The sequence below is a fragment of the Carlito syrichta genome, unplaced genomic scaffold, assembly GCF_000164805.1.
Source record: "Carlito syrichta isolate Samal-C Ts95f unplaced genomic scaffold, Tarsius_syrichta-2.0.1 Scaffold304706, whole genome shotgun sequence".
NCBI classification, from domain to species: Eukaryota; Metazoa; Chordata; class Mammalia; order Primates; family Tarsiidae; genus Carlito; species Carlito syrichta.
In genome coordinates this window covers 55744-78698 of record NW_007248802.1, presented here as the reverse complement: position 1 = coordinate 78698, position 22955 = coordinate 55744, and the positions used below count along the sequence as shown (strand labels likewise).

Here is a 22955-nt window from a genome sequence, read left to right as displayed (position 1 = left end):
CGAAATAGAGGCTATCCTTTAAAAATATTTTTCTAAGTGTTTAAAAAGTATTATATAAGACTTTAAAGAGGCTGGGCGTGGTGGCTCATGCCTGTAATCCCCACGTTGGAAGGCCACAGAGGGAAAATTACTTGAGCCCAGGAGTTCGAGACCAGCCTGGGCAACATAGTGAGACCTCGTCTCTATTTAAAAAATACAAAATATTAGCCAGGTGTGGTGGCACACCCCTGTTGTCCCAGCTACTTGGGAGGCTGAGGTGGAAGAATCGCGTGAGCCCAGGAAGTTGAGGCTGCAATGGCCATGAGTGTGTGCCATGCACTCCAGCCTGGGTGATAGAGAAACAAAAAGACTCTAAAGAAGAAGGCTTTCTGTAATTCTGGAAAACATTCTGACTCTTACTGCTCTGGTCTGCATTACAGAAATGTCTAACACCTTACTAAATTTTTCTAAGCATGGGTATTTGGCTTGATCCTCAATGAAGAATCATAGATCCTCTGGTTCAATATATTGAATAAGCCAAAAAGCTGCATAAACATATAGTGAAAAAGATTTAGAATCGTTGATGTATATCAAGTCACTGTGAACAAAATAAGAATTATTTTACCTGGAACTAATATTTTTTACATTTTAAGAAACCAAATTCATCAGAACTATATGGTAATATCCCATGATAAAAGTACAAGAATTTCTAATTCAAAGCACATACATACATATAGATAGTTATTTATAAAAATCAAGTAGAAGAGAGAAAAGGATTTTAGTGAGAAACTATAAATTCATAACCCTCAAGGCAATCTGACAAAAATACAAACCTTCAGTGATCTTTGCAATATAGTTTAGCAAGTCTACTTGCTGTGCCTCATCAGATGATGACAGGGAATACAGGGGAAGTTCCTCTTGAAACTTGGCAATCATTTCTTTAATTAATCCAACAATGACAGATTTAGGCTGCAGGATACACACAAATAAAAAAGTTACACAAAAATTTTAGCAAAGAATACTACCACTGAGAGTGGTAGCTAACACCTAGAAGCCCAGCACTTTGGGAGGCTGAGGTGGGAGGATTGCTTGAGATCAGGAATTCCAGGCCAGCCTAGGCAACATAGCGAGAACTTGTCTCTACAAAAAATCAAAATATTAGGTGTGTGTGCTAACGGCTCAAACTCCTGGGCTCAGGTGATCCTTCTCAGCTTCCAGAGTAGCTGGGACTACAGGCACATGCTACCATGCCTGGTTATTATTTTGTTTTTTTGTAGAGAGAGAGATCTCACTATGTTGTACAGGCTGGTCTCAAATGCCTGGGCTTAAACAATACTCATACCTCAGCCTCCCAAAGTGCTGGGATTACAGGCATGAGCCACTGCACCGGACTTAACTGGCAATATTATTTCATCATCAAGTAATGCAAACAAAGTTCATAAAGTAAAAAGTCAACTTCTACTGTTGAAAATTTGGTGTATGTCCTTTCTTTTTCTATTACTTTTTTCTTCTTTTTAAAGGTTTTATATTTGGAAAACAGAAAACCATAAAAACAAAGCAAGATATATCCATAATTATACACCTTTTTACAAGATGTCTATGAAATAAATGATGATACTAATGCATCCTTTTCTCAACAATGATTTGCTTCCAAGATAAGACGAGATTTGGTGCATTGAGGGCAGTAAGGCCATAGAAACAAATGCATTCTTTACTACAACCACATTCAACTCTGACATATCCCAGTCCTCAGTCCTACAACTTTGTGGGCATATAAAAATATATTATAAATTATCCTTTCATAAATTTTTAAACTACTTACAAAAATGAGAGAATACTGTATATCTGTGTAAGTCAATGTATAGAGATAAGCAAATATTTGTTTAGTTTTTTTTTTTTCTTTTTTTAAGTTGGAATCTCACTCTGTCGCCCAGGCTGGAGTGCAGTGGCACGCTCACAGCCACCCCAATGTTGACCCACAGGCCTCAGGCAATCCTTCTGTCCCAGCCTTCCAAGTAGCCAGAACTACAAGTGCATACTACCATGCCTGACTAATTTATTTTATTTTATTTTATAGTCGAGACAAGCTCTTGCCAACTTGCCCGGGGTGGTCTCAAACCTGCAGGCTCAGGCAATCCACTTGCCTCAGCCTCCCAAAGTGCTGGGATTACAGGTTCAGCCAATGAGCCAGACCTTGTTTAGTTTTAATGGTAATACCATCTATGAGAGCAAGGGTACTATAGAATAGGTACCTTCCTATGTTTTCGTCTACAAATGGCAGAAATACATTTTGTCTAACTTTCTAGAAGCCAATTTGCCTTTATCTAAGAAAACTTCAAAAATACTGAAAATCTTTGATCCAATAATTCTATTCCTAGAGATTTATCATTATCAAACTATTAGAGATACATAAGATATACACAAATATTTACATTTAAGGATGTTCATCATTAAATTTCTCACAACAGGGCAATCTGTAATTACATTATGTAATATCCTCATGCTAGATCATCAGGCAAAAATTTAAAAGCATATATTTATTAAAAACAGTTTGGCGTGAAGAAATGCTCAATGGTAAATGAAAAAGGCAGAATACAAAATTAAAATGTGAGGACCCATAAAACACTATAATTAAATAGATCAATATGGATGGGTTTCATAAACATAATGAAGTGAAAGCATGCCACAGAAGATTACATTACGTAAGAATAAAAAACAGGCAAAACCATATATATATGTTACATAAGAAATAAAAAACCAAGTACCACATGTTCTCACTTGTAAGTGGACCCTGAACATTGATCATAACTATAAGAAAGAGTTTGGCAGTAGTGGGATGCTGCCAGGGGAAGGAAGAGGGGCATATAACTTTAATAAGGGTAACTGATCTCAAAAAAGTAAAGCAGGGACCAAAGGGAGGCCCAAACTTTACCTGTAGGATGACTACTTATCTGCCTAATCCTGAAGTGTACCACATATCTTAAATAAAATAAAATATTTTTTTAAAAAAGACAAGGAGCAAACAAAGTCTCCCCAAACTCAGAGAGAGTAGCTTTGTACATACTTTATCATCAGGGTTCTGGAGCTTGGGTGACCCTACAGAGCTCAATTTCAAATTACTTTCAAAGACCAAATGAAAAATATCATTGAAAAAAAAAATGCAGCATTTATCTGTACCACCATAATCAGAGATAAATATTCAGAAAAATACGGTGAAAGCTTTTTGAAGAAAAATGAAACTGGTCTTACATGGCTCCAGTTTTGGAGATAGGGCAAGTATATTCTGCCTTGAGCGTCCACGTGTTTTCCAACACAGATCCCCATATTTGCAGTTGGCTTCAAGAAGCAAATGGGGGGAGCAAAAGGGTGAGAATCCAAAATCCAGAAACGAATTGGTATGTTATATGTATTACCTATTTGAAACAAATAAACACATCTTAAAACAATAATGAAGCATATTTATTATATTTATTATACAGCTAGGTGTCATTTTAAGAAATGTGCAGTCAAGTTTATATATAAAGAATGAATGTAAATCAAGGCCTCTTTCCCCCATTTCATCCACATTCACATTGGACATATGTTCCTATTAGAACACAGTATAATACTTAAGTAAATTTAGTTGAGACAATGGCTAGTTCAAACAATTCAATTCAATAAATATTTGCAGGGTCTACTGTGCCAGAAGTCTGGGATATAGCATCTTCTCTATATAATTTTCTTTGCCCTACCCAAGCAGAGATAGTGCATCTTTCTTAAAAGATAATGGAATACCTCTATTTTTATACTTATTCTACAGTGAAATTACAGGTCTGTTTTCTTTTTACACTGTAAACTTCTAGAAAGAATTATGTCTAATTAATTTCTATATTCCAGGCACCAAGTATATGAAACTGTATAAAAGTACCTAACATACTGGCTGCTTAATAAAAGTTTCTTACATGAGTAAGATTGAACAAACGAAAAATGAATGAACCAAACTGAGTTTGACACCTGTCCTCAAGGAGCTCAATAATTAGATACTATAACACATAAGCTGAGTTAGATACACTGAACTTAGAGCTGAAAAGAAACTTAACTGTCACTAGTCCAGTAATTCTTACATTTTAGTGTCCATCAGAATTACTGGAAGAACCCAAAGCCATGCAGACTCCTGGGATTCACCTCCAGAGATTGAGATTTAGTAGATGTGGGATGGGGCCCCTAACTCTGCATTTTAAACAATCTTACACACACCTATACCCACATATACACATTCCCGAAAATTCTGATGCAAATGACCTATGCATCTCTTGGAAACACTAAAAGAAACACCACTTTTAAGAAGTACTCTAGTATACTAAATTAACAGAAAAGGAAGTAGGCTTTGTTCATGATGGCTACAATGAAGTAAAAAAGCCACTTAAGAACAGAGTGGAGACAAGAACTTGAATGTATGCTTCTCTAATTCTAATACAGGTCATGCCTAACAAGAGCCAAAATCTCTGACTACCTTGGTTGCCAGAAAGCCCAAAGTTAAATCTAATATAAGCATAAAAACAATCTTAGACTAGGAGTCTGACATATTACCTTAGCTAGTCTATTCTATCTCTTGATATTTATTGCTGCTTTCATAATCTTATTGCAAATGTCTTTCACTCAGGAACAAGAATGCCTGGGTTGAAATTTCCGTTCCACACATTACTAGCTGTGTGACTTAGGCAAGTTACTTAACTTCTCTGTGACTCAATTCCTTTCTCTATAAAATAAGGATAATAACAGTCTCTATCCCACAGAGGCGTTGGGATGAAATCAGTTGATGTGAAGAACGCTTAGAATAGTAATGACAAGGTAAGTATATACTATGAAAGGTACTTTTTACTTCAAATTCATTTTAGAAATAGGCCAGATACAATTATTTTCTTACTAAGGAAAACCTCGTTCCACTGAAAGCTACTTTTTTCATCTTGCTTCTTCCTCCCCTAAGCACAATAATAGCTGTGTCCGCACATTAGAAACACTTAAAAACTTCAAAAATACAACAGTATCTTGGCCGCGCCCCCAAAGCTCCTGATTCAATGGGATGGGAGCTGGACATTTTTTAAAAGCTTCCCACATAAAGCTATTGTGCAGCTTGAACTGAAAATCGGTACATTAGAGAAGTGTCTCCAGTACCTGGGGGTCTACTGATTTTATATTGGTCATTCTCAGAACCATATTCCTCTTCTGCTTTTGTGTATTTGCAGTATGGGTATGGACATGCCCATGGTTGTTGGTCCATAGATAACCCTATGATTATACAAGTCATCTTAGCACCACAAAGTGACCAACAGGACCAAGACACACCATCACATTTCTTCAAAAGTTACTAATGTGTGGTATATTCCAGACCAGTGTTCTTCAACCAGTGGTCGCAATAAATGGCCCATGAAATTAATTTAGTGGATTGTAAACAATATTTTAAAATGGAATTGAAAATTGAATGCATGCCAGGTGGTAATTTTAGATATACATATATATAGGCTAGTTAGCTATAAAATGTATTTCTTATTATGAATCACAGTCAAAACATTTGAAAGCTACTGTTTTAGGCAATGTAAAAAAAATGTTTTTTGGTTTTTTTTTTGAGTAGGAATCTCACTCCATCACCCAGGCTGGAGTGCAGTGGCATGCTCACGGCCATCACAGCATTGATCTGCTGGGCTCAGGCAATCCTTCCGCCGCAGCCTTCCAAGTAGCCAAAACTACAGGCACAGGCTACCATGCCCAGCTAATTTTGTAATGTTGTGATTTATTGTAGAGATGAGGTCTTGCCAAGTTGCCAGGGTGTTCTTGAACCCATGGGCTCAGGCAATCCCCTCACCTCAGTCTCCCAAAGTGCTGGGATTATAGGCTTGAGTCACCGCGTCTAGACAAAAAAATGTCCCTAATGTTTACTAATACAGCTGGAATGGTAGCCCAATGCTGATGTAGCCACTTTCTTTATTAATCATTACATATTAAAGAAAAGGAAATAAATATCTACTGAAGGTATCCCCTCTGTGAAGGTTGGTCAAGGATCTGTTGCCTCCATCAATGCCCATCACCAGTAAAGTTCATGCATGTTAACTGTACATGCCTGGCAAAGCACCCAGTGACCCAGATTCCCATGTCTAACTGGTAGGGTCTCACTACTAGTGTTCTCTAGTCTCTTCTTCCTTCCCTCTTTCCAGTTCAGCAAATACCTTGACTCCTACCCCGGCCATCTAGCTTTTAGTAATTCAGCACCGAAGAGTCAGAACTTCTGGTACAGAGACCTCAGATTTTAAGTTATTGGGCTAGGCGTGGTGGCTCGTGCTTGTAATCCCAACACTTTGGGAGGCTGAGGCAGGAGGATCACTTGAGGTCAGGAGTTCGATATCAGCCTGGGCAACATAGTGTCTCTACAAAAAATAAGCTAGGTGTGGTGGTGGGCACCTGTAGTCCCAGTTACTCTGGAGGCAGAGACAGGAAGAAGTGAGCCCAGGACTTTGAGGTTGACAATAAACTATGATAGTGCCAGTGCACTCCAGCATAGGCAGCAGAGCAAGACATTATCTCAAAAACTAAATTAATTACATAAAAATAAACTAATTATATCACAAGAATGTAATTTAAGTTAGATGTAAATAAAGTCTAGATACATATCATCTTAAGATGATACATATCTCTAAGGAATTAGTATATGAGCCAGGTGCAGTGGCTCACGCCTATAATCCCAGCACTTTGGGAAGTGGAGGCACGAGGATTGCCTGAATCTAGGGGTTTGAGGCTGGCTAGGGCAACTTGGCAAGACCCCATCTCTACAACAAAAAAAATTTGCCAACATGGTGGTATGCACCTATGGTTCTAGTTATTTGGAAGCCTGAGGCAGAAGGATCGCCTGAGCCCAGCAGGTCGAGGCTGTGGAAACTGTGAGCGTGCCACTGTACTCCAGTCAGCCTGGGCAATAGAGTGAGACTCTGACTCAAAAAAAAGAACAGGTATATGCAGAAAAAACGCCAGGTGTATAAAAAAAAGTGTCATCATGACCTAATATAATCTTGGATGTATAAGAAATAATACAAAAATTTCTAAAGATATGCAAAAAGAAATATTAATAGTTTTATTTGGGGAATAGGACTGAGTAGGAGAAGGTTAGATACAAGTTTAACCTCATCCCTTCCCAATTGTTTAAATTTTTTTAGTATGAGCATGTATTATCATTATAGTAATAAAAGTGGTTAACTAAAAGAGTAAAAAAAGCAGACAAATAAGACCAGTCAACATTTATTGGGCACTTACTATGTGCCAGGCACTATGTCAAGAGCTTTATTTACCATAATTCATTTAAGCCTCACAACTCTGAGAGAGGCTCTATTATTGACTCATCTTACAGATAATGCATTCTGACTTCCAAATCAGCAGGAAATAACTAATATTCATTCATACTTAGTTGATATAATTCTAGTCCAAAGTAAAGCAAAGGGCTGGGTGTGATGGCTCATGCCTGTAATCCCAGCATTTGGGAGGTTGAGGCGGAGGATCCCTTGAGGCCAGAAGTTTGAGACTACCTGGGCAACATAGCAAGACCTCTTCTCTCTCCACACACACACATACAAAGCAGCTAGGGATGTGGTGGCACGTGCCTGTACTCCCAGCTACTCAGGAGGCTGATGCAAAAGGATCGCTTGAGCTCAGGAATCAGAGGCTGCAGTAAGCTGTGACTGTACCACTGTACTTCAACCTGAGAGACAGAGCAAGGTTTTGATTCAAAAAAAGAAAAGAAAAATGTACTAGGAAAAAAAAATAAGACATCACAGTAGCACTACTACCTTGGGGAAGACTCCAGGATAAGAATCAATAACAGCCGGGCTCGGTGGCTCAGCCTGTAATCCCACGCCTTTGGGATGCTGAGGTGAGTGGATTGCCTGAGCCCGCGGGTTCAAGACCCGCCTGGGCAGCGAGACCTCATCTCTACAATAAATCAAAAAATCAGCCGGGCGTGGCAGTGCACGCCCGTAGTTCCAGCTACTTGGAAGGCTGAGGCGGAAGGATCGCCGGAGCCCAGCAGGTCGAGGCTGCGGTGGCCGGGAGCAGCCACTGCACTCCAGTCTGGGTGACAGAGTGAGACTCCAACTCAAAAAAAAAGGATCAATAACATAGCTTGAAGGCTGCAGGACAGGCAGAGTGCTAATGAAAGAGCTTTTCTGCCCTCATGTTATCTCCCTACACCATCCTAGAAACTAAAATGCTACTAAGCAGTAATTCATTTAAATTAATAGGCTTCTCTGTTAATATGCAACTACCTCCAAATCACTGAGGTGGGTCAGAATGGCCTTTATTCCTCAGAATGAATTACCATAATCAGTTTCCTTCCCTTTTCCTCTCCCTCTTTCCTTTCCTAGCTCTCCCTTCTTTCCCTTTCTTTCTTGCTTCTAACCAGGATAACTGTAGAATACAAGAAATGGGGAACAGGTCTGAGTCAAGTTCTCAAGGCAGTCGGAAAACAATAGGAGAGCATGGCAGTGGAGGAACAAGGAAGGAAAAGGAAAATCAACTCTCTGCCAGTTTTGCCTACCTCATTCTGCAATCTCTGCATGGAGCCCATGGCTGGTCTCCAATCACATTCCTATTCATAAAAACACAATGAATTCCCATGCATTTACTAGTGTCTGCTGGGGCAAAGGAAGTGTCAGGGTGGGACAGAAACAGAAGCAGAACAAAACACGAGTGTACTTCTAATAACAAGTCATCACAGAGGGGAGGAGAAGTTAAGGAGGGTTTGCAATGGTCTAAGGGTCAGTATAAAGAAGCGCCTACTTTGAAAGAAGTCCCCCAAAATTCAGCTTCCTGGTGTCTTCTGGGTAACATATTCCCATTGCATAATGCTAAACTCTTTCTAAGAGATAGCAAGCTCCACTGTTGTCTCCCTATCTGGTTTCCAAATCCTTTTCAGTCTACGTTTTAGCATATGTCCTCTTTTTTTTTTTTTTTTGAGTTGGAGTCTCACCCGTCGCCCAGGCTGGAGTACAGTGGCACACTGACAGTCATCCCAGCATTGACTTGCTGGGCTTCAGCGAAACTTCTGCCTCAGCCTTCCAAGTAGCCACAACTATAGGCACACACTACTGTGTCCAGCTAACTTATTTATTTATTTATTTATTTATTGTAGAGACAAGGTCGTGTAAAGTTGCCTGGGCTGGTCTCGAACCCAGGGGCTCAGGCAATCCACTCGCCTTGGCCTCCCAAAGTGTTGGGATTGCAGGCTGAGCCACCAAGCCCAACTGTATATGTCCTCTTTCAAACGCCCAGTAAACTAATTTATTCCTAAGCCATCAGTGTTGCCAGCAGTAATTAAATAAACTAACTCAATCTTTCAACAGATACTTACAAGAAATTTCCTATAAACACAGGACTATATGTTAGTGATTTTAAATGTTATTCTTCCTGGGATTATTTGCATTTTAAAAGAGAAATAAATTTCTAAATGGTGTAATTTCAGCCACCATTTTAGAGAAATACATTGGAATACATCCGTATAAAGATTCACTGGCAATCTTTAAGTCATAGTATAAATAAGTAGCCTTCTTATGATATCTATCTCAAAGGTTAGTTGTTATTGAACACAGGAGGAAATAGGTCTGTGCAAATGCTAAAAGTTGAGTATAGGAGAAGTTAGTGATTATTTTTCTTTCTTTTTGGGTAAACATTGAGCTATGTTAATCTGTTAGGTCACCCTATAATGTGTTGCTTTGAGCTTTAACAATCCCTGTGTTTTAAAAATTTTCTGTTAGATTTTAAGTTTTAGCCTAATACTAGTTGTGTGGTTTTAGCTAAATCAGACCAGGCTAACATTCAGTTTAACCTATGGAATGAAGAATGCTGTATCCCAGAGAGGAAAAAGGAGGGAGAATAAAATTTAGACGTAATGAAGATAAAGGTGGGGCCCTTCCAAAAGGTTGGAAGACAGAGATTATTCTCTCCAAAGGCAGGCCTATGTCTGTCTTACTCTCCTCTGTACTCCAGAACTGAGCAGAGTAGTGGACCCAGAAGTTGACAGTATTTGTTGAATTGAACTTGTTGACATTATTCTAATAGTTCCTTGACTGAAATAGAATCCTGCCAGATCCTATTAAGCAAGGTCCTGTACACAGGATCATATGTATGTAAAAATACTTTGAGAATATTGTGGCATAAGCAAATTTAAGTTCTTATTAAAGGAACTGCTCTTTTAGAACTTCACATGTATTCAACTTCCACACTTACCTTGATATATTATAGGAATAGTGCCAGTAAAATTCAGCAGGTCTTTCTGGGAACTATCTTTAAAAACTGGAATAAAAAAAGTCCCAAAACATACAATTAGAAGCAGAAAGAACTCTAGTGAAGTATGTAAGTGCTCACATGTGTGTGCACATGAACCCACTCGTGCACGTGTGCACACACACACCACACAATCTCTAAAAAACATAATCTAAGAAAGAGTCAACCTGCCAAAAAGGGCAAATGATCAGATGCTGTTCACTTAGAAAGCAGTGAGGGTAGCTGAAAAAACACAGGACTTTGATACTGAAATCCCAAATTCTAGGCCCACCTTCCCTACTTAAGTCATGTTACTTTGGGTGACTTTAATCCCTTTGATCTTCACTTCCATCATCTACAAAACAAAGATAGTAAGACTGCTTTACAAAGTTGTCAAAGGATCAAATGAGATAATGTGAAAACCCTAATAAGAAGTAAAGTATTAGGCCGGGCACCTGTAATCCCAGCACTCTGGGAAGCTGAGGCAGGATTGCTTGAGTCCAGGAGTTTGAGACCAGCATGGGCAACATAGCAAGACCTCATCTCTACCAAAAAATAAAAATAAAAAAATGAGCCAGGCATAGTGGCACTTGCCTAGCTACTTGGGAGGCTGCAACAGAAGGATCAATTGCCTGAGCCCAGGAGGTCGAGGCTGTGGTGAGCCGTGATTATGCCACTGTACTCTAGCCTAGGCAGCAGAATAAGACCTCAAGCCAAAAAAAAAAAAAAAAAAAAAGAGGATTATAAAATGTGAAGTCATTATTAAATAATTGTCACATGTCACAAATCAATTATAGTCACATTTATAGTTAGATGAACAACTGTTAGCAGTGTTTTTAAAGCAAACTTTTATTAGAAAGATTGATAATTATATTATTTAATTTCTCTAACTCTATTATTGTCAACCTTTTTTCAATATTCATATCTCTTCAATTTCAACCTTCTTATCAATAACTGGGACATACTGGAAGAGAACCAATACCCTAACTTCAGGACTGAATATAGAAAGCACTAACTCTGGTTTCAAACAATCAAACAACCTTGGAATGCAGTCTCTTAATGCCTCAGTAACACTATCCTATATGAGCAGAGGAAAAAAAAATTCTAAATAGACTTGACTTGATAACCTATCAGAAAGGGGAAGCCAGGCACAGTGGCTCATGCCTGTAATCCCAGCACTTTGGGAAGCTGAGGTAGGAGAAACACTTGAGGCCAGAAGTTCAAGACCACCCTGGGCAACATAGCGAGACCTAATTCTATTACCAAAAAATAAGTTATTTCAGAAAGGGAAAAGAGGAAACCAAGCTGTCTCAGTCTGTTCAGGCTGCTGTAACAAAATACCATAGACTGGGAGGCTTATAAACAACAGAAATTTATATCTCACAGTTCTGGAAGCTGGGAAATCCAAGATCAAGGTAGTAGCAGATTTGATGTCTGCTTCCAGAGCTGTCAGTTCACAGCTGACTTTTTGTTGTGTCCTCACATGGTGGGAAGGGCAAGGTGGAAGCAAGCAGGGGTCTCTCTCAGGCCTCCTTAAGGACACTAATCCCACTCATGAGATCTCTGCCAAAGATCCTCCCAAAGGCTCTAACACCATCACTTTCTGGGTGAGAATTTCAACATATGAATCTAGGGGGAATACAAATATTCAGATCATTGCAGAGGCTGCCACAGAAAACACAAGTGTCAAGAGAATACATAAGTACAAGCATTTACCTTGAATTAAGAGTGAAAAGTAACAATGGGTGAAATGACCACTCCATGGAAAAAACTGAATGAAAAAAGGAGTGGAATCGGGATGGTTACTTAGGGACACAGAATAACCATTAAATGTGGTTGAGTACCTATAAGTGTGAGTATTTGCTGGGCACAGTGGCTCACACCTATAATCCCAACACTTTGGGAGGCAGAGGCTAGAGTACTGCCTGAACCTACAGGTTCGAGACTAGCCTAGGCAACATGGTGAGACCTCGTCTCTACAATAAAAAAAAAAAATTAGCCAGGCATGGTGGTGTGCGCCTGTAGTTCTAGCTACTTGGAAGGTTGAGGTAGAAGGATCGCCTGAGTCCAGCAGGCCGAGGCTGCGGTGGCCATGAGTATGCCACTGCACTCCAGCCTGAGCAACAGTGAGACTTCAACTCACAAAAAAAAAGTGTGAATATTCACTTTCCAATCAAATTATTCAAAAAGCCAAAACAGATGTTCATTATGATGTATGATGTCATTGCTTCCAATTTAAAAAATATACCTGACAATATTAATACTATGGTTTGAGGATTTAATGGCACCAGAGTATTCTCTAGATAGAGAAAAGAGAATAAGAATTGGTACAATAAAATGATAAATCCATATGATGAAAAAAGACAATTTATTAGAGTAAGCAGTATTCATACAGTGTACAAGACAGACATAGGTACAAATCTCAACCCCATCCCTTACTAGCTATGTAAGACGAAGAGTTGAGCAAGCTATTTAAACTCTGAGCCTCTGTTTACAAAATGAAGACAATAAAACCACACAGTTTTGGTTGTAAAATACTTAAGATAACATAGTATATCCAATAAATAGTAGCTATTATAGCCCTTATTCCTGGCATTTATGTAGCACCAAATAACTAGGTGCTAATCAAGAGGACAGTCACAGACAAATCTAAATCTAATACTTTCTTCCACATATACAAGCCTGAGCTATTGTGCTAAGCCATATTTCAAGAACTTCTCAAGACGTCTATTATATATACATGTACCTAAATTAGATATGTTTTCTTAACCTAAACTAATTCAAATTTAAAACACACATGTAGAATAAAAACGTTTTTCAAAGCCATTAATTTTGACTAATTCCTGGGCCCTGAAATCAATGTAGTGAGTCTCAACCAGCAATTGTTTTTAAATGGAATGAAATGAGATGAACAGAAGAGAAAATAAAAAGCCAGAGCGGACACAATATTTTAGTTATGTGTATATGAGATCATGATATAAAATGTATTTCCCTCCCACTGTGGGAGATTTTCTGTCCTTTCAATATCTCAATAAATCCTGCTTTCTAAAAAACAAAAAGTTATCTCCAACTACAAGTTGTAGTCCAAATTTTTTGAACGATAATAAAGCAAAATCTTTCTTAGATAATCAGCTCATCACTGTAAATAAACAATATAACACTTTTTTATTAATAATTTAAAATAATCATATATGTGGTAGGCAGAATAAAGGTGCTCCAAAGATGTCCATTACCTAATCCTTGGAACATGTGAATACGTCACCTTACCTGGCAAAGGGACTTTTTAGATGTGATTAAATTAAGTACCCTGATCACTTAACTAGCCTTAAAAGATAAATTAAGGAGCCTGAGATGGGAAAATTATTCTGTATTACTGGAGTTGGTCTAATCTAATCACACGGTCCTTAAAAAGCCGAGAACCTTTCCCATCTGTAGTGAGAAGGAAATTGACTCTAGAAGAATGACTAGAGACATGCAACATTGCTGGCTTTGAAGATGGGGGACCTCTAGAAACTGAAAAAGGCAAGGAAACAGAATACTCCCCCAGATCTTGCTGACACCTTGATTTTAGTCAAGTTGAATGTCTAGTTGAATTTCTAAGTTATAGAAATGTGTGGTGGACTTCTAGCCTAAAAAACTATAATAGTACATTTGTGCTTTTTAAGACACTAAGTTTGTGGTAATTTGTTACAGCAGCAACAGAGAATGAATACAATGTGTATTGAATTAACTTTAATTTCCCCAGAAATCACAGGTCACAAAGTACAGCTCAAAATCTGAGGAAAAACATAGTGAAATCAGAAATTATGACTTTGTAATTCTCTAGAACCAGATAAATTAGTAGTTCAAATAATGCAGCAAAAACTAGAGGATGAGTCTTACCATAAGTGTCCATGGAATATCTGAAATGTGGGAAAAACATATTTACATTCTTTAGTTCTTCCACGGTTAGATCCCTGAACTTGTACTGAAAAGAGAAAAATGAACATGGAATAAGCATAAAGTTATGAGCAAAAGAACAGCTGTTGTAAACACTGAACTGAAAAACTGAACATTTACCATGAGCTAGGCCCTGGGCTACAAGCTTTACAAATGTGAATAGCATTTGATTTAATCTTTTTTTTTTTTTGAGTTGGAGTCTCATTCCAACACCCAGGCTGGAGTGTAGTGGCACGCTCACAGCCATCACAGCATCGACATGCTGGGCTCAAGTAATCCTTCCACCTCAGCCTTCCAAGTAGCTGGAACTACAGGTACGGGCTACCACATCTGGCTAATTTTTTTATTGTAGGGATGAGGTCTCACCAAGTTGCTGTTCTTGAACCCATGGGCTCAGGCAATCCCATCACCTCGGCCTCCCAAAGTGCTCAGATTATAAGCTTGAGCCACCACACCCAGACGGATTTAATCTTTTTAACAACCCTATGAGGTAAGGAGGCCTTACAGCTGCATTACTTTACAGAAGAAAATGAAAGCTAGAGAATCAAAGTTACTTGCTGAGTCAGAAAGCAAATTAAATGGTGAAGCCAGAGCTCAAACCCAGGAACTGGGCTTTTGATCACTGAAGCAAACTGCCTCCAAATACATCCAGAAGGCGTAAGAGACAGGACAGAATGAATCATCCTTCTCATCACTATTCAAGATCCAACTCTGTTTCTTTCTTTTTTTTTTTTTTTGAGTTGGAGTCTCACTCTGTCGCCCAGACTGGAGTGTAGTGGCCGCTCCCGGCCATTGCAGCCTCGACCTGCTGGGCTCCAGAGATCCTTCCGCCTCAGCCTTCCAAGTAACCAGAATTACAGGCATGCGCTACCATGCCCGGCTGATTTTTTAAAAATTTATTGTAGAGATGAGGTCTCGTTGCCCAGGCGGGTCTCGAACCCGCGGGCTCAGGCAATCCACTCACCTCAGCCTCCCAAAGGCACGGGATTACAGGCTGAGCCACCGAGCCCGGCTAAACTCTGTTTTTTGAATAGCTCATTAACTTGAGACACCTTGACTTTTCCCTCTCACCTTCCTGATACTGCATCCTGAGTGTCAAAGGGAAAAGAAAAGCATGCAAGGGTCTGCAGTCAGGTCAAGTGAACAGCCTCCTCATTTATCCAGGTGTCCACCCAGAAATACTAACTTAGTTGCCTTGAGGGCTAAATCATTTAAATTATTTGAATTTATTCTCTCATCTGCAAAAAGAAATAATACCTCCTAGACTTGTGGCGAAGAGTAAATGCAAGAAAAAAAGTATATTCAAGGTCTATTACCATTCTGAAAATGGATTTGAGAAAACTGCATTTATACCAGCACCAAAAAGAATAAAATACTTAGAAATAAATTCAACAAAATATACAACTTAGACTCTGAAAGCTAGAGAACATTGTTGAAAAAAAATAAAACAGACCTAAATAAATGGAAACCACATCCATGTTCATGGATCTGAAGACAAAAAATCAATGTAATCCCTATCAAAACCTCAGCTGGCATTTATTTTTAACAAAAATGTAGAATCTAATTTTAAAATTCACATGAAAATCTTGAAAGACCCAGAATCTTGAAAAAGAACAACAACAAAAAAAAGTTGGAGGATTCATACTATAATCGAAAGACAGGCTATAATCAAAAAGAGAAAATAACAAGTGTTGGAGAGGATGTAAAGAAATCAGAATTCTCATACATTCTCATACACATACACCCCTGCCAAAGGCAAAATGGTGTCGCTGCTTAGGAAAACAGTCTGGAAGCTCTTCAAAAGATTAAACATAGAACTACCATATGACCTGGCAATTCTACTTCCAGATATATACCCAAGAAAAATGAAAACCCATATCCACATAAAAATTTATGCACAACTATTTATAGTAGTATTATTCATAATAGGAAAAAACGTCCAGCAACTGATTAATGAATAAAGTCACAGAAAGGAATGAAACACTGATACAAATCACAACACGATGAGCTTTAAAACATTATGCTAAATGAAGGAAATCAGACACAAAAGGCCATATATTGTATGAGTCCATGTATATGACATATCCAGAATAAGAAAATACACAGAAACACAAAGAAGATTATAGATGCCTAGGACTAGGGGAGTTTGGGAGAAAATGGAGGATGATGCTAACGGATTCTGTTTCCTCTCTCTAAGCCTTCAGTTTTTAACGTGTAAGAGATATAGCTTTACTGCCTACCAACTTCAATAGGTGGGAATAAGGATATTACGATTTATATACATAAAAGTGAGATAAAATAAGTACAGGCAGGAAACTATGAACTGACACAAACATATCTAAATTACAGAGAGGCCTTCTGGAGGAGCTGAATCTACAATTCAGCATACAAATGGTGTAGAAAATTATAGAGAAGGTGGAAGATTGTTATAGAAATGGGGAAGAATTTGACAGGAGAAAAAGTCTGTTATTATAGACAACTTGAGGGCAGGAATCATTTGCCCATTTTTATACTTCTCCACAGCACTCAGCACAGGGTATGTCTTTGGCTGAATTTTGTTCTTTGGATAAAAGTTAGCAAATTGGTAGATTTACATGAGAAGGGTAGATATAGAAAGCAGTTATGATCCACAACACTGAGCATCAAAAGTAAGAATCAATCAGTATTAACTACAACAGACTAATGAAGTGAGTCCTAGATTCAGTGTCTGTGATTCCAGGTAAACAAAATTGAATGAAGCCATCCCAACTCCAAACATTATACCAATATACAAAGGCTGCATTGTATAATACACACACACACACACACACACACACACATTATCAACATATACAATTTTTGTTTTGTTTTCCACTTATAAGCTATTTTCTACATTCTTATACTCTCTGCAAATGTGATTATTAATAGTTACATAGGACTACACTAAAATTGACTTAATTGCAAGACTGCTATAAAAGTTTGTTAAAAGGCAGTAAAAGCACAGTTCCTCAGGGCTTTAAAACCCAAAGGTCAGTATTAGTTAAATATTTGATTTGCCTTATATAAGTATGCCTATTTGCTAATAGGTCCCCTAAAAAAGGGACCTATTTTAAGAAATATAATAAAAATATTATTTTCACTATATATGAAACACAGTACCTTTATTAAGCTAGATATTGTAATATTAAGATAGATTCCATATTGTTCATCACCACTAAGAATCTTGTATAACATTCTCTAAGGAAATGTGCCTCAGACAGTGCCATGTGCTGAAAAGAAAAGGTTCAAGCACTTCACTATAAGGGAAAATTGGCCCAGGAGATTCTAAAACCAATGTAGTTATACTCTTATAGAAACCAGTAAGACTGAAAAAATTGAGATGCCTAATAAAATTTAAAATTTACCTGCTGTACTACAGTATATTTTTTCAGGAGACTGATGTTTATAAGCGTTAAGGGTACTACTGTATGACCTTGCTCAAATGTAGTGAGGCAGGCATAGTTAATACAGTTTAGGCCAGGCACAGTGGCTCATGCCTGCAATCCCAGCACTTTGGGAGGCAGAGGCAAGAGGACTGTCTGAGCCCACGGGGTTTGACACCAGCCTGGGCAATATTACAAGACCTCTCACCTCTATAGTAAATCAAAAAATTAGCTGGGCATGGTGGCACACGCCTGTAGTTCCAGCTACCTGGAAGCCTGAGGTGGAAGCATGGCCTGAGCCCAGCAGGTCGAGGCTACAGTGGCCGTTAGCAGTGTGTCACTGCACTCCAGTCTGGGCGACAGAGTGAGACTCTGACTAAAAAACAAAAAGAAAAGTTTACAAGTAGTTAGGCAGGTTTTTTAGGCAAGTCTAAATTAAAATAGGGTAAGTGTTCAGACACCTTTCTTATCAGTTAATGGACCTTCACCCAACTGGAAAGTGAGACCTATCAGTGCAGTAAATCACAGAAAAAAACAATAGGGAATTACATAAAACATGTACATAAGACATGATGTTCTAAGAAAAGTCTAAATCTAGTTGGACAGTAATTTTCACTATTTAGAAGGTCCTTGTGACCTTAAAGGTTGAGAGATGATAATAAAAACTCGTGACCAGATACCTGCAGCCTTGCACTCTTAGCTCATGATTTCTTAAGCACCATTGTAAAAGCATATAAAGTTTCTTGTCAAAGGCAAGAACACATCCTTTCTCTTAAGGCATCCAGGCTCTTTGAGTATGTCTTTTTCTTTCTAATAAATCCTAGCTAAAACTATACTTTGGACTCGCTCTGAAATTCCTTTCTGTGGTAGAATCAAAGAACCCATGGAAAAACACACTGCACCCCACCTGGCATCAGTAAGACACATTGAGAAATATTTTGTAGCATCAGTTCATAAAATAAATTATTAGCAGGAAGGAATTTTTTTTTTTTTTTTTTTTTGAGATGGAGTCTTACTCTGTCCCCCAGGCTGGAGTGCAGTGGCATGCTCCTGGTCACCACAGCCTCGACCTGCTGGGCCTAGGCAATCCTTTCACCAGTGTTCCAAGTAGCTGGAACTACAGGCATGCGCTACCACACCTGGCTAATTTTTTTATTTTATTGTAGAGACGATGTCCATCAAGTTGCCCAGGCTGGTCTCAAACCCATTGGTCCGGGCAATCCTCTCACCTCAGCCTTCCAAAGTGCTGGTATTACAGGCTTGAGCCACCACGCCCGGCCATCTCTAGTAGTTTTAAAGTCGTCTTTTATATTTAGGTCTTTAATCCACTGGGAATGTTTAAATTTGATGTAAGGTAATAATACAATTTCATTTTTCCCCCTTATGGGTTATCATCTGTCTCTGCATTCTCTCTTACATAGTTATCCGCAATACCTTTATACTGTTTCCAAATATGTGAATATGACTCTAAGATTCTATTCTGCTTTATTGGTTAATTTGCCTGTTCTATACCAATACCACACTAAATCCTAATTACTACAGTATTGACATTTGGCAGAGCAATTTTCCTCATCTATTCTTTTTTCTGTAATAATGTCAAAATTATTCTTGGTCTTCTGCACTTCTAAATGAAGTTTAGAATCAGTATGATAAGTTCCCAAATTAACCTGTTAGAATTTTGATTGGAATTACATTGACCCTATAGATCAATTTGGGGAGAAATGACTCTTCACATCCTTGAAGTTGGGGCCTATTTATTTAGGTTTTATTTGTTTTCGTTAAGATTTTTCACTTTCTCCATACAGTTGCTTGATTTTTAAATGTACTGTTCACAGATTTTTCTGCACTAAAATTATTTCTAGATATTAAACTATGATATTATTTGCCTAGTCAAGGGCTAAGGGACCTAAGAGATGTTTACTGAAATGACTTGTTTCTGATGAGTTTCCTTAATTTATACATCCAACAAACACATATTAAGCACCTATGTGCCAGACACCATGCTAGGCACTCATAATGAAAAAAAAAATTCTTCTACTAGCCTACTTACATTCACCTTTAAGAAAACCATTGTCTCTTTTCTGTTTTTTTTTCTTTCATTCTACTTCTACCAAAATTATGCTGCAGTCCTTCTTCTACTCTCAACTTGAAAAATTCTTCCCATTGGACAGTTCATCATCCTCCTCACATTAAACCTTGATAGAATGGTTCTTTTAATTTCATGTCTCTGAAGAGGAGACAGAAAGCGTAGTCATCCCAAGCATGATACTCCTTTTCCAACAAGATCTACATCAGTTGCAGTAGATGAAGTCATTAAAGTCAATGATATAAACAATTTCTATCACAGTGTTTCAAAACCTCCCACAGATGTGCAAGCTGCCCCAACAAAGACACAAGCATGGTTTCCGCATGAGAAACTCTTAAGAAGTATTAAGAATCACTTAACTAGCAAACTGGTGAAAAAGGGGATTTCCTCTGAGTGTACTCTGGTGAGGAATCAGAGCGCCTTAATTCAGAGGTCAGAAGTTGCGGTCTGACCTGGAAACTCGCGCTAGGAAGGCCCCGGAAATGTAGGTCAGATTTCTAGGTCAGCCCTCCCATGCCTCAACCTTTCAACATTAAGAGGTTCTCTCCTGGGCCTTCCAACACTGGCTTCATTCCTAAATCTACTCGGGTCTTTCATTCACGGCAGTTATATAGCACCTACCTCGTCGTTAAGCATAGTGCTAGGTGAAGTGGATTCAAAAGCACAGACTCTACAGTCTAAAGGGTTCCCAGCAGGAGTAAGGTTTGGAGTCAGGCAATAAATAATTGCTCCACAATGTGATCATCGATCTTTTTGAAAGCAGATAGAGAAAAAGGAGTGATCCAATCTCCCAGGGATTTACTCTGACTTGAGTCTTACAAAGGATGAGCTTTGATTCAAAGAAAAAGGAGGAGGGCAGGTCATTTCAACAGAGAGAAAGGCGTGGCTGCAGGGACAGCTTGCGCTGGGAGCTGTTGGAAGCCAGTGAAACTGGGGGTGTCAGAAGGACTCGCACCGGGCGGAGGTCGGGGGACCTCGGAGTAGCGGGCGGAGCCAGAGCCCAGGCCCCAACCCAGGAGGCGGATGGCCTCGGATCCCCCGGGCCTCTCGGGGGCCGCTGCTCCCAGCAGACATCAGACCAGCCCGCTCCCGCTCCGTGCCCCACGACAAGGCAGGGAAACGCACGAAGGAGGCAGCCCGGTCAAAGGCGGAGACACCCCCAGACCTCCGAGGCCCCAGACCCGGCCGGGCGGCCCGCACCTTGCAAAGCAGCCGTCTCAGCCCCTCGCAGTCGAACTCCATCTCCAGCCTGATCAGGGAGCCGGGTCCCGCGACCCCAGCCCCTAGACTTTCTTCCGGGCAGGCCGCAGGACGGAGGCCACCGAGGACCAAACCTCCCCACTGTCCTCGGCTCCGCCCCCTCCCGGACTGGAAATTCCACCCGCGCGCAGCGTTCACAGCCCTGGGCTCAGCGCGGCTCCGCCCGGAATGGGGCTGCCCACCTGCAGGAGCCGCAGCAGGCAGGTGACGCAGGCGCGGCGGGAAACACGTTGGCAGCAAGGAAAGCAAGGAAACTATGATCCGAGGAAACTCAGGGACATCTACGAAGAGAGGACTAGGAAGGACCCGAGTCGAAGCGGTAAAGGCGGTAGAAGCCACATGCGGTGTTCTTGAAGAGAATTTCTAGGAGGATGTGTTAAATTCTGCAGAGTATCAGAAAAGATCAAGATTGAAAACTAGTCGGATTTAGGAAGGAGGAACTTCAAAAGCAACATTTCAGGGAGTAGAAAGGGAAAAAGTCAGGAGGAATCTTGCCAGAGAAGTGGAGACAGGACAGCAGCGCCAGGGTGCAGAGGGTTCAGGCGTTGCCCTTTTTCTATTTTTTTAAGGGGCGCTCTGACAATGTTATTGGAGGTAAGAGGAAAAAATAGATTTTTTAATTTTTATTTTTTTTATATATTTTTATTTTAAAATTGTGGGGTACAGTTAAAGATTAGGTATACAAATATTCATTGTGCAGGTACCCTTGTTGATGAGGTGTGCCCCCCTTTCCCCAGACAGATATTGACTACTGTTAATCCGAAAGTTGATGGATGAAATCATCTGGAGAAGGAAGGCGAAGAGATGGAGAACACAGTAATTTTCTGGCGCTGTTTGGTCTTCTTGTCCTGTGAATTACTTACCCGCTCTGGGTCCCTGGCTTGATCCACTGATGTGGAAAATTCACAGGAGCTGAATATTCTACTTGCCAAGAGGTTAGGCAGGCAGGAAGGTGATTGTATTTACAGGAAGATTCATAGGTAGGGCTACTGTGACTCAAGAAAGTGAAAACAGACCATTGCTTTGCTAAGCTATGGTGTGGCCATGTGCTCTTTGAGCCATGTCCAGGCTATGTTTTCTTAACTTTTGGCCTCCTCCCCAACCTTGGGGAGGTGCAAGGTGCATCTCCAATCTCTCTCTCATAAGTTTTAAAATAAATTTTATTTTCTTTCCTTCTTTTTTTTTTTGAGTTGGAGTCTCACTCTTGTCACCCAGGCTGGAATGCAGTGGAATGCTCACAACCCCTGCAGCCTCAACCTGCTGGGCTTAAGTGATCCTTCCACCTCACCCTTCCAAGTAGCTGAAACTACAGGCACATGCCACCATGGCCAGCTATTTTTTTGTGGGTGCTTTATTGTAGAGATGAGGTCTCACCGAGTTGCCCAGGCTGGTCTTAAACCCCCTGAGCTCAGGCAATCCTCTCACCTTGGCCTCCCAAAATGCTGAGATTACAGGCTGAGCCACCACACCCGGCCAATAAACTATATTTTCTAATAACTTCTGTGCAATTATTTGCATCTTTCATGTGGCATCAGATTGCACACTAGACACCCATACCCCCAGCAGGCCTGACCTAACATTCTGGAGTCCCCACTGGGAGTGTGACATAACACTTAGAACATCGTGTCTGTGTTTTAGGTAATTCTGTGATTTACTATAATGGTTACACATTCCTACAAGGTGGTCAGGGTCGTGTACTGATAAGAAAGATGACAGAACACTTAATATATTTTAATTTAGACCTGCCTAAGAAAACATTCCTAACTACTTCTAAACTACATTAACTATGCCTGTCTCAGTTTCACTAGAGAGTTCTAAAAAAATTAAAGAATTAAAATTTAAAAAAAGAAAGTGAAAACTTGGGAAGAGCATTTATTCATTAAAATACTTTCTTTTTTTTTTCCTGGACGCAGTGGTTCAGTTTGTAATCCCAGCACTTTGGGAGGGTGAGGCGAGAGGATTGCCTGAGCCTGGGGATTCAAGACCAACCTGGGCAACTTGGTGAGACC

The 22955-nt window shown here is 39.7% G+C and overlaps 1 protein-coding gene across 5 annotated transcripts in view; it reads right to left on the bottom strand.

Annotated features, from left to right (window-relative positions):
- UEVLD (UEV and lactate/malate dehyrogenase domains) overlaps positions 1–21110 on the bottom strand; it is a 50552-nt gene extending 29442 nt beyond the window's left edge. The window contains exons 1-5 of one of the 5 annotated variants that reach the window (XM_008060699.2): positions 20887–21110; positions 14143–14227; positions 10225–10290; positions 3229–3392; positions 813–948 (exon numbers count right to left, since the gene is read on the bottom strand). In XM_008060699.2, the coding sequence (XP_008058890.1) occupies positions 813–948; positions 3229–3392; positions 10225–10290; positions 14143–14227; positions 20887–20928 (493 nt within the window). In that variant the 5' untranslated portion in view covers positions 20929–21110. The remainder of the gene's footprint in view (positions 1–812; positions 949–3228; positions 3393–10224; positions 10291–14142; positions 14228–20886) is intronic. The other 4 variants (XM_008060701.1, XM_008060700.2, XM_008060702.1 and 1 more) reach the window with 4 other exon arrangements.
- Between the last annotated feature and the right edge of the window lie 1845 nt (positions 21111–22955).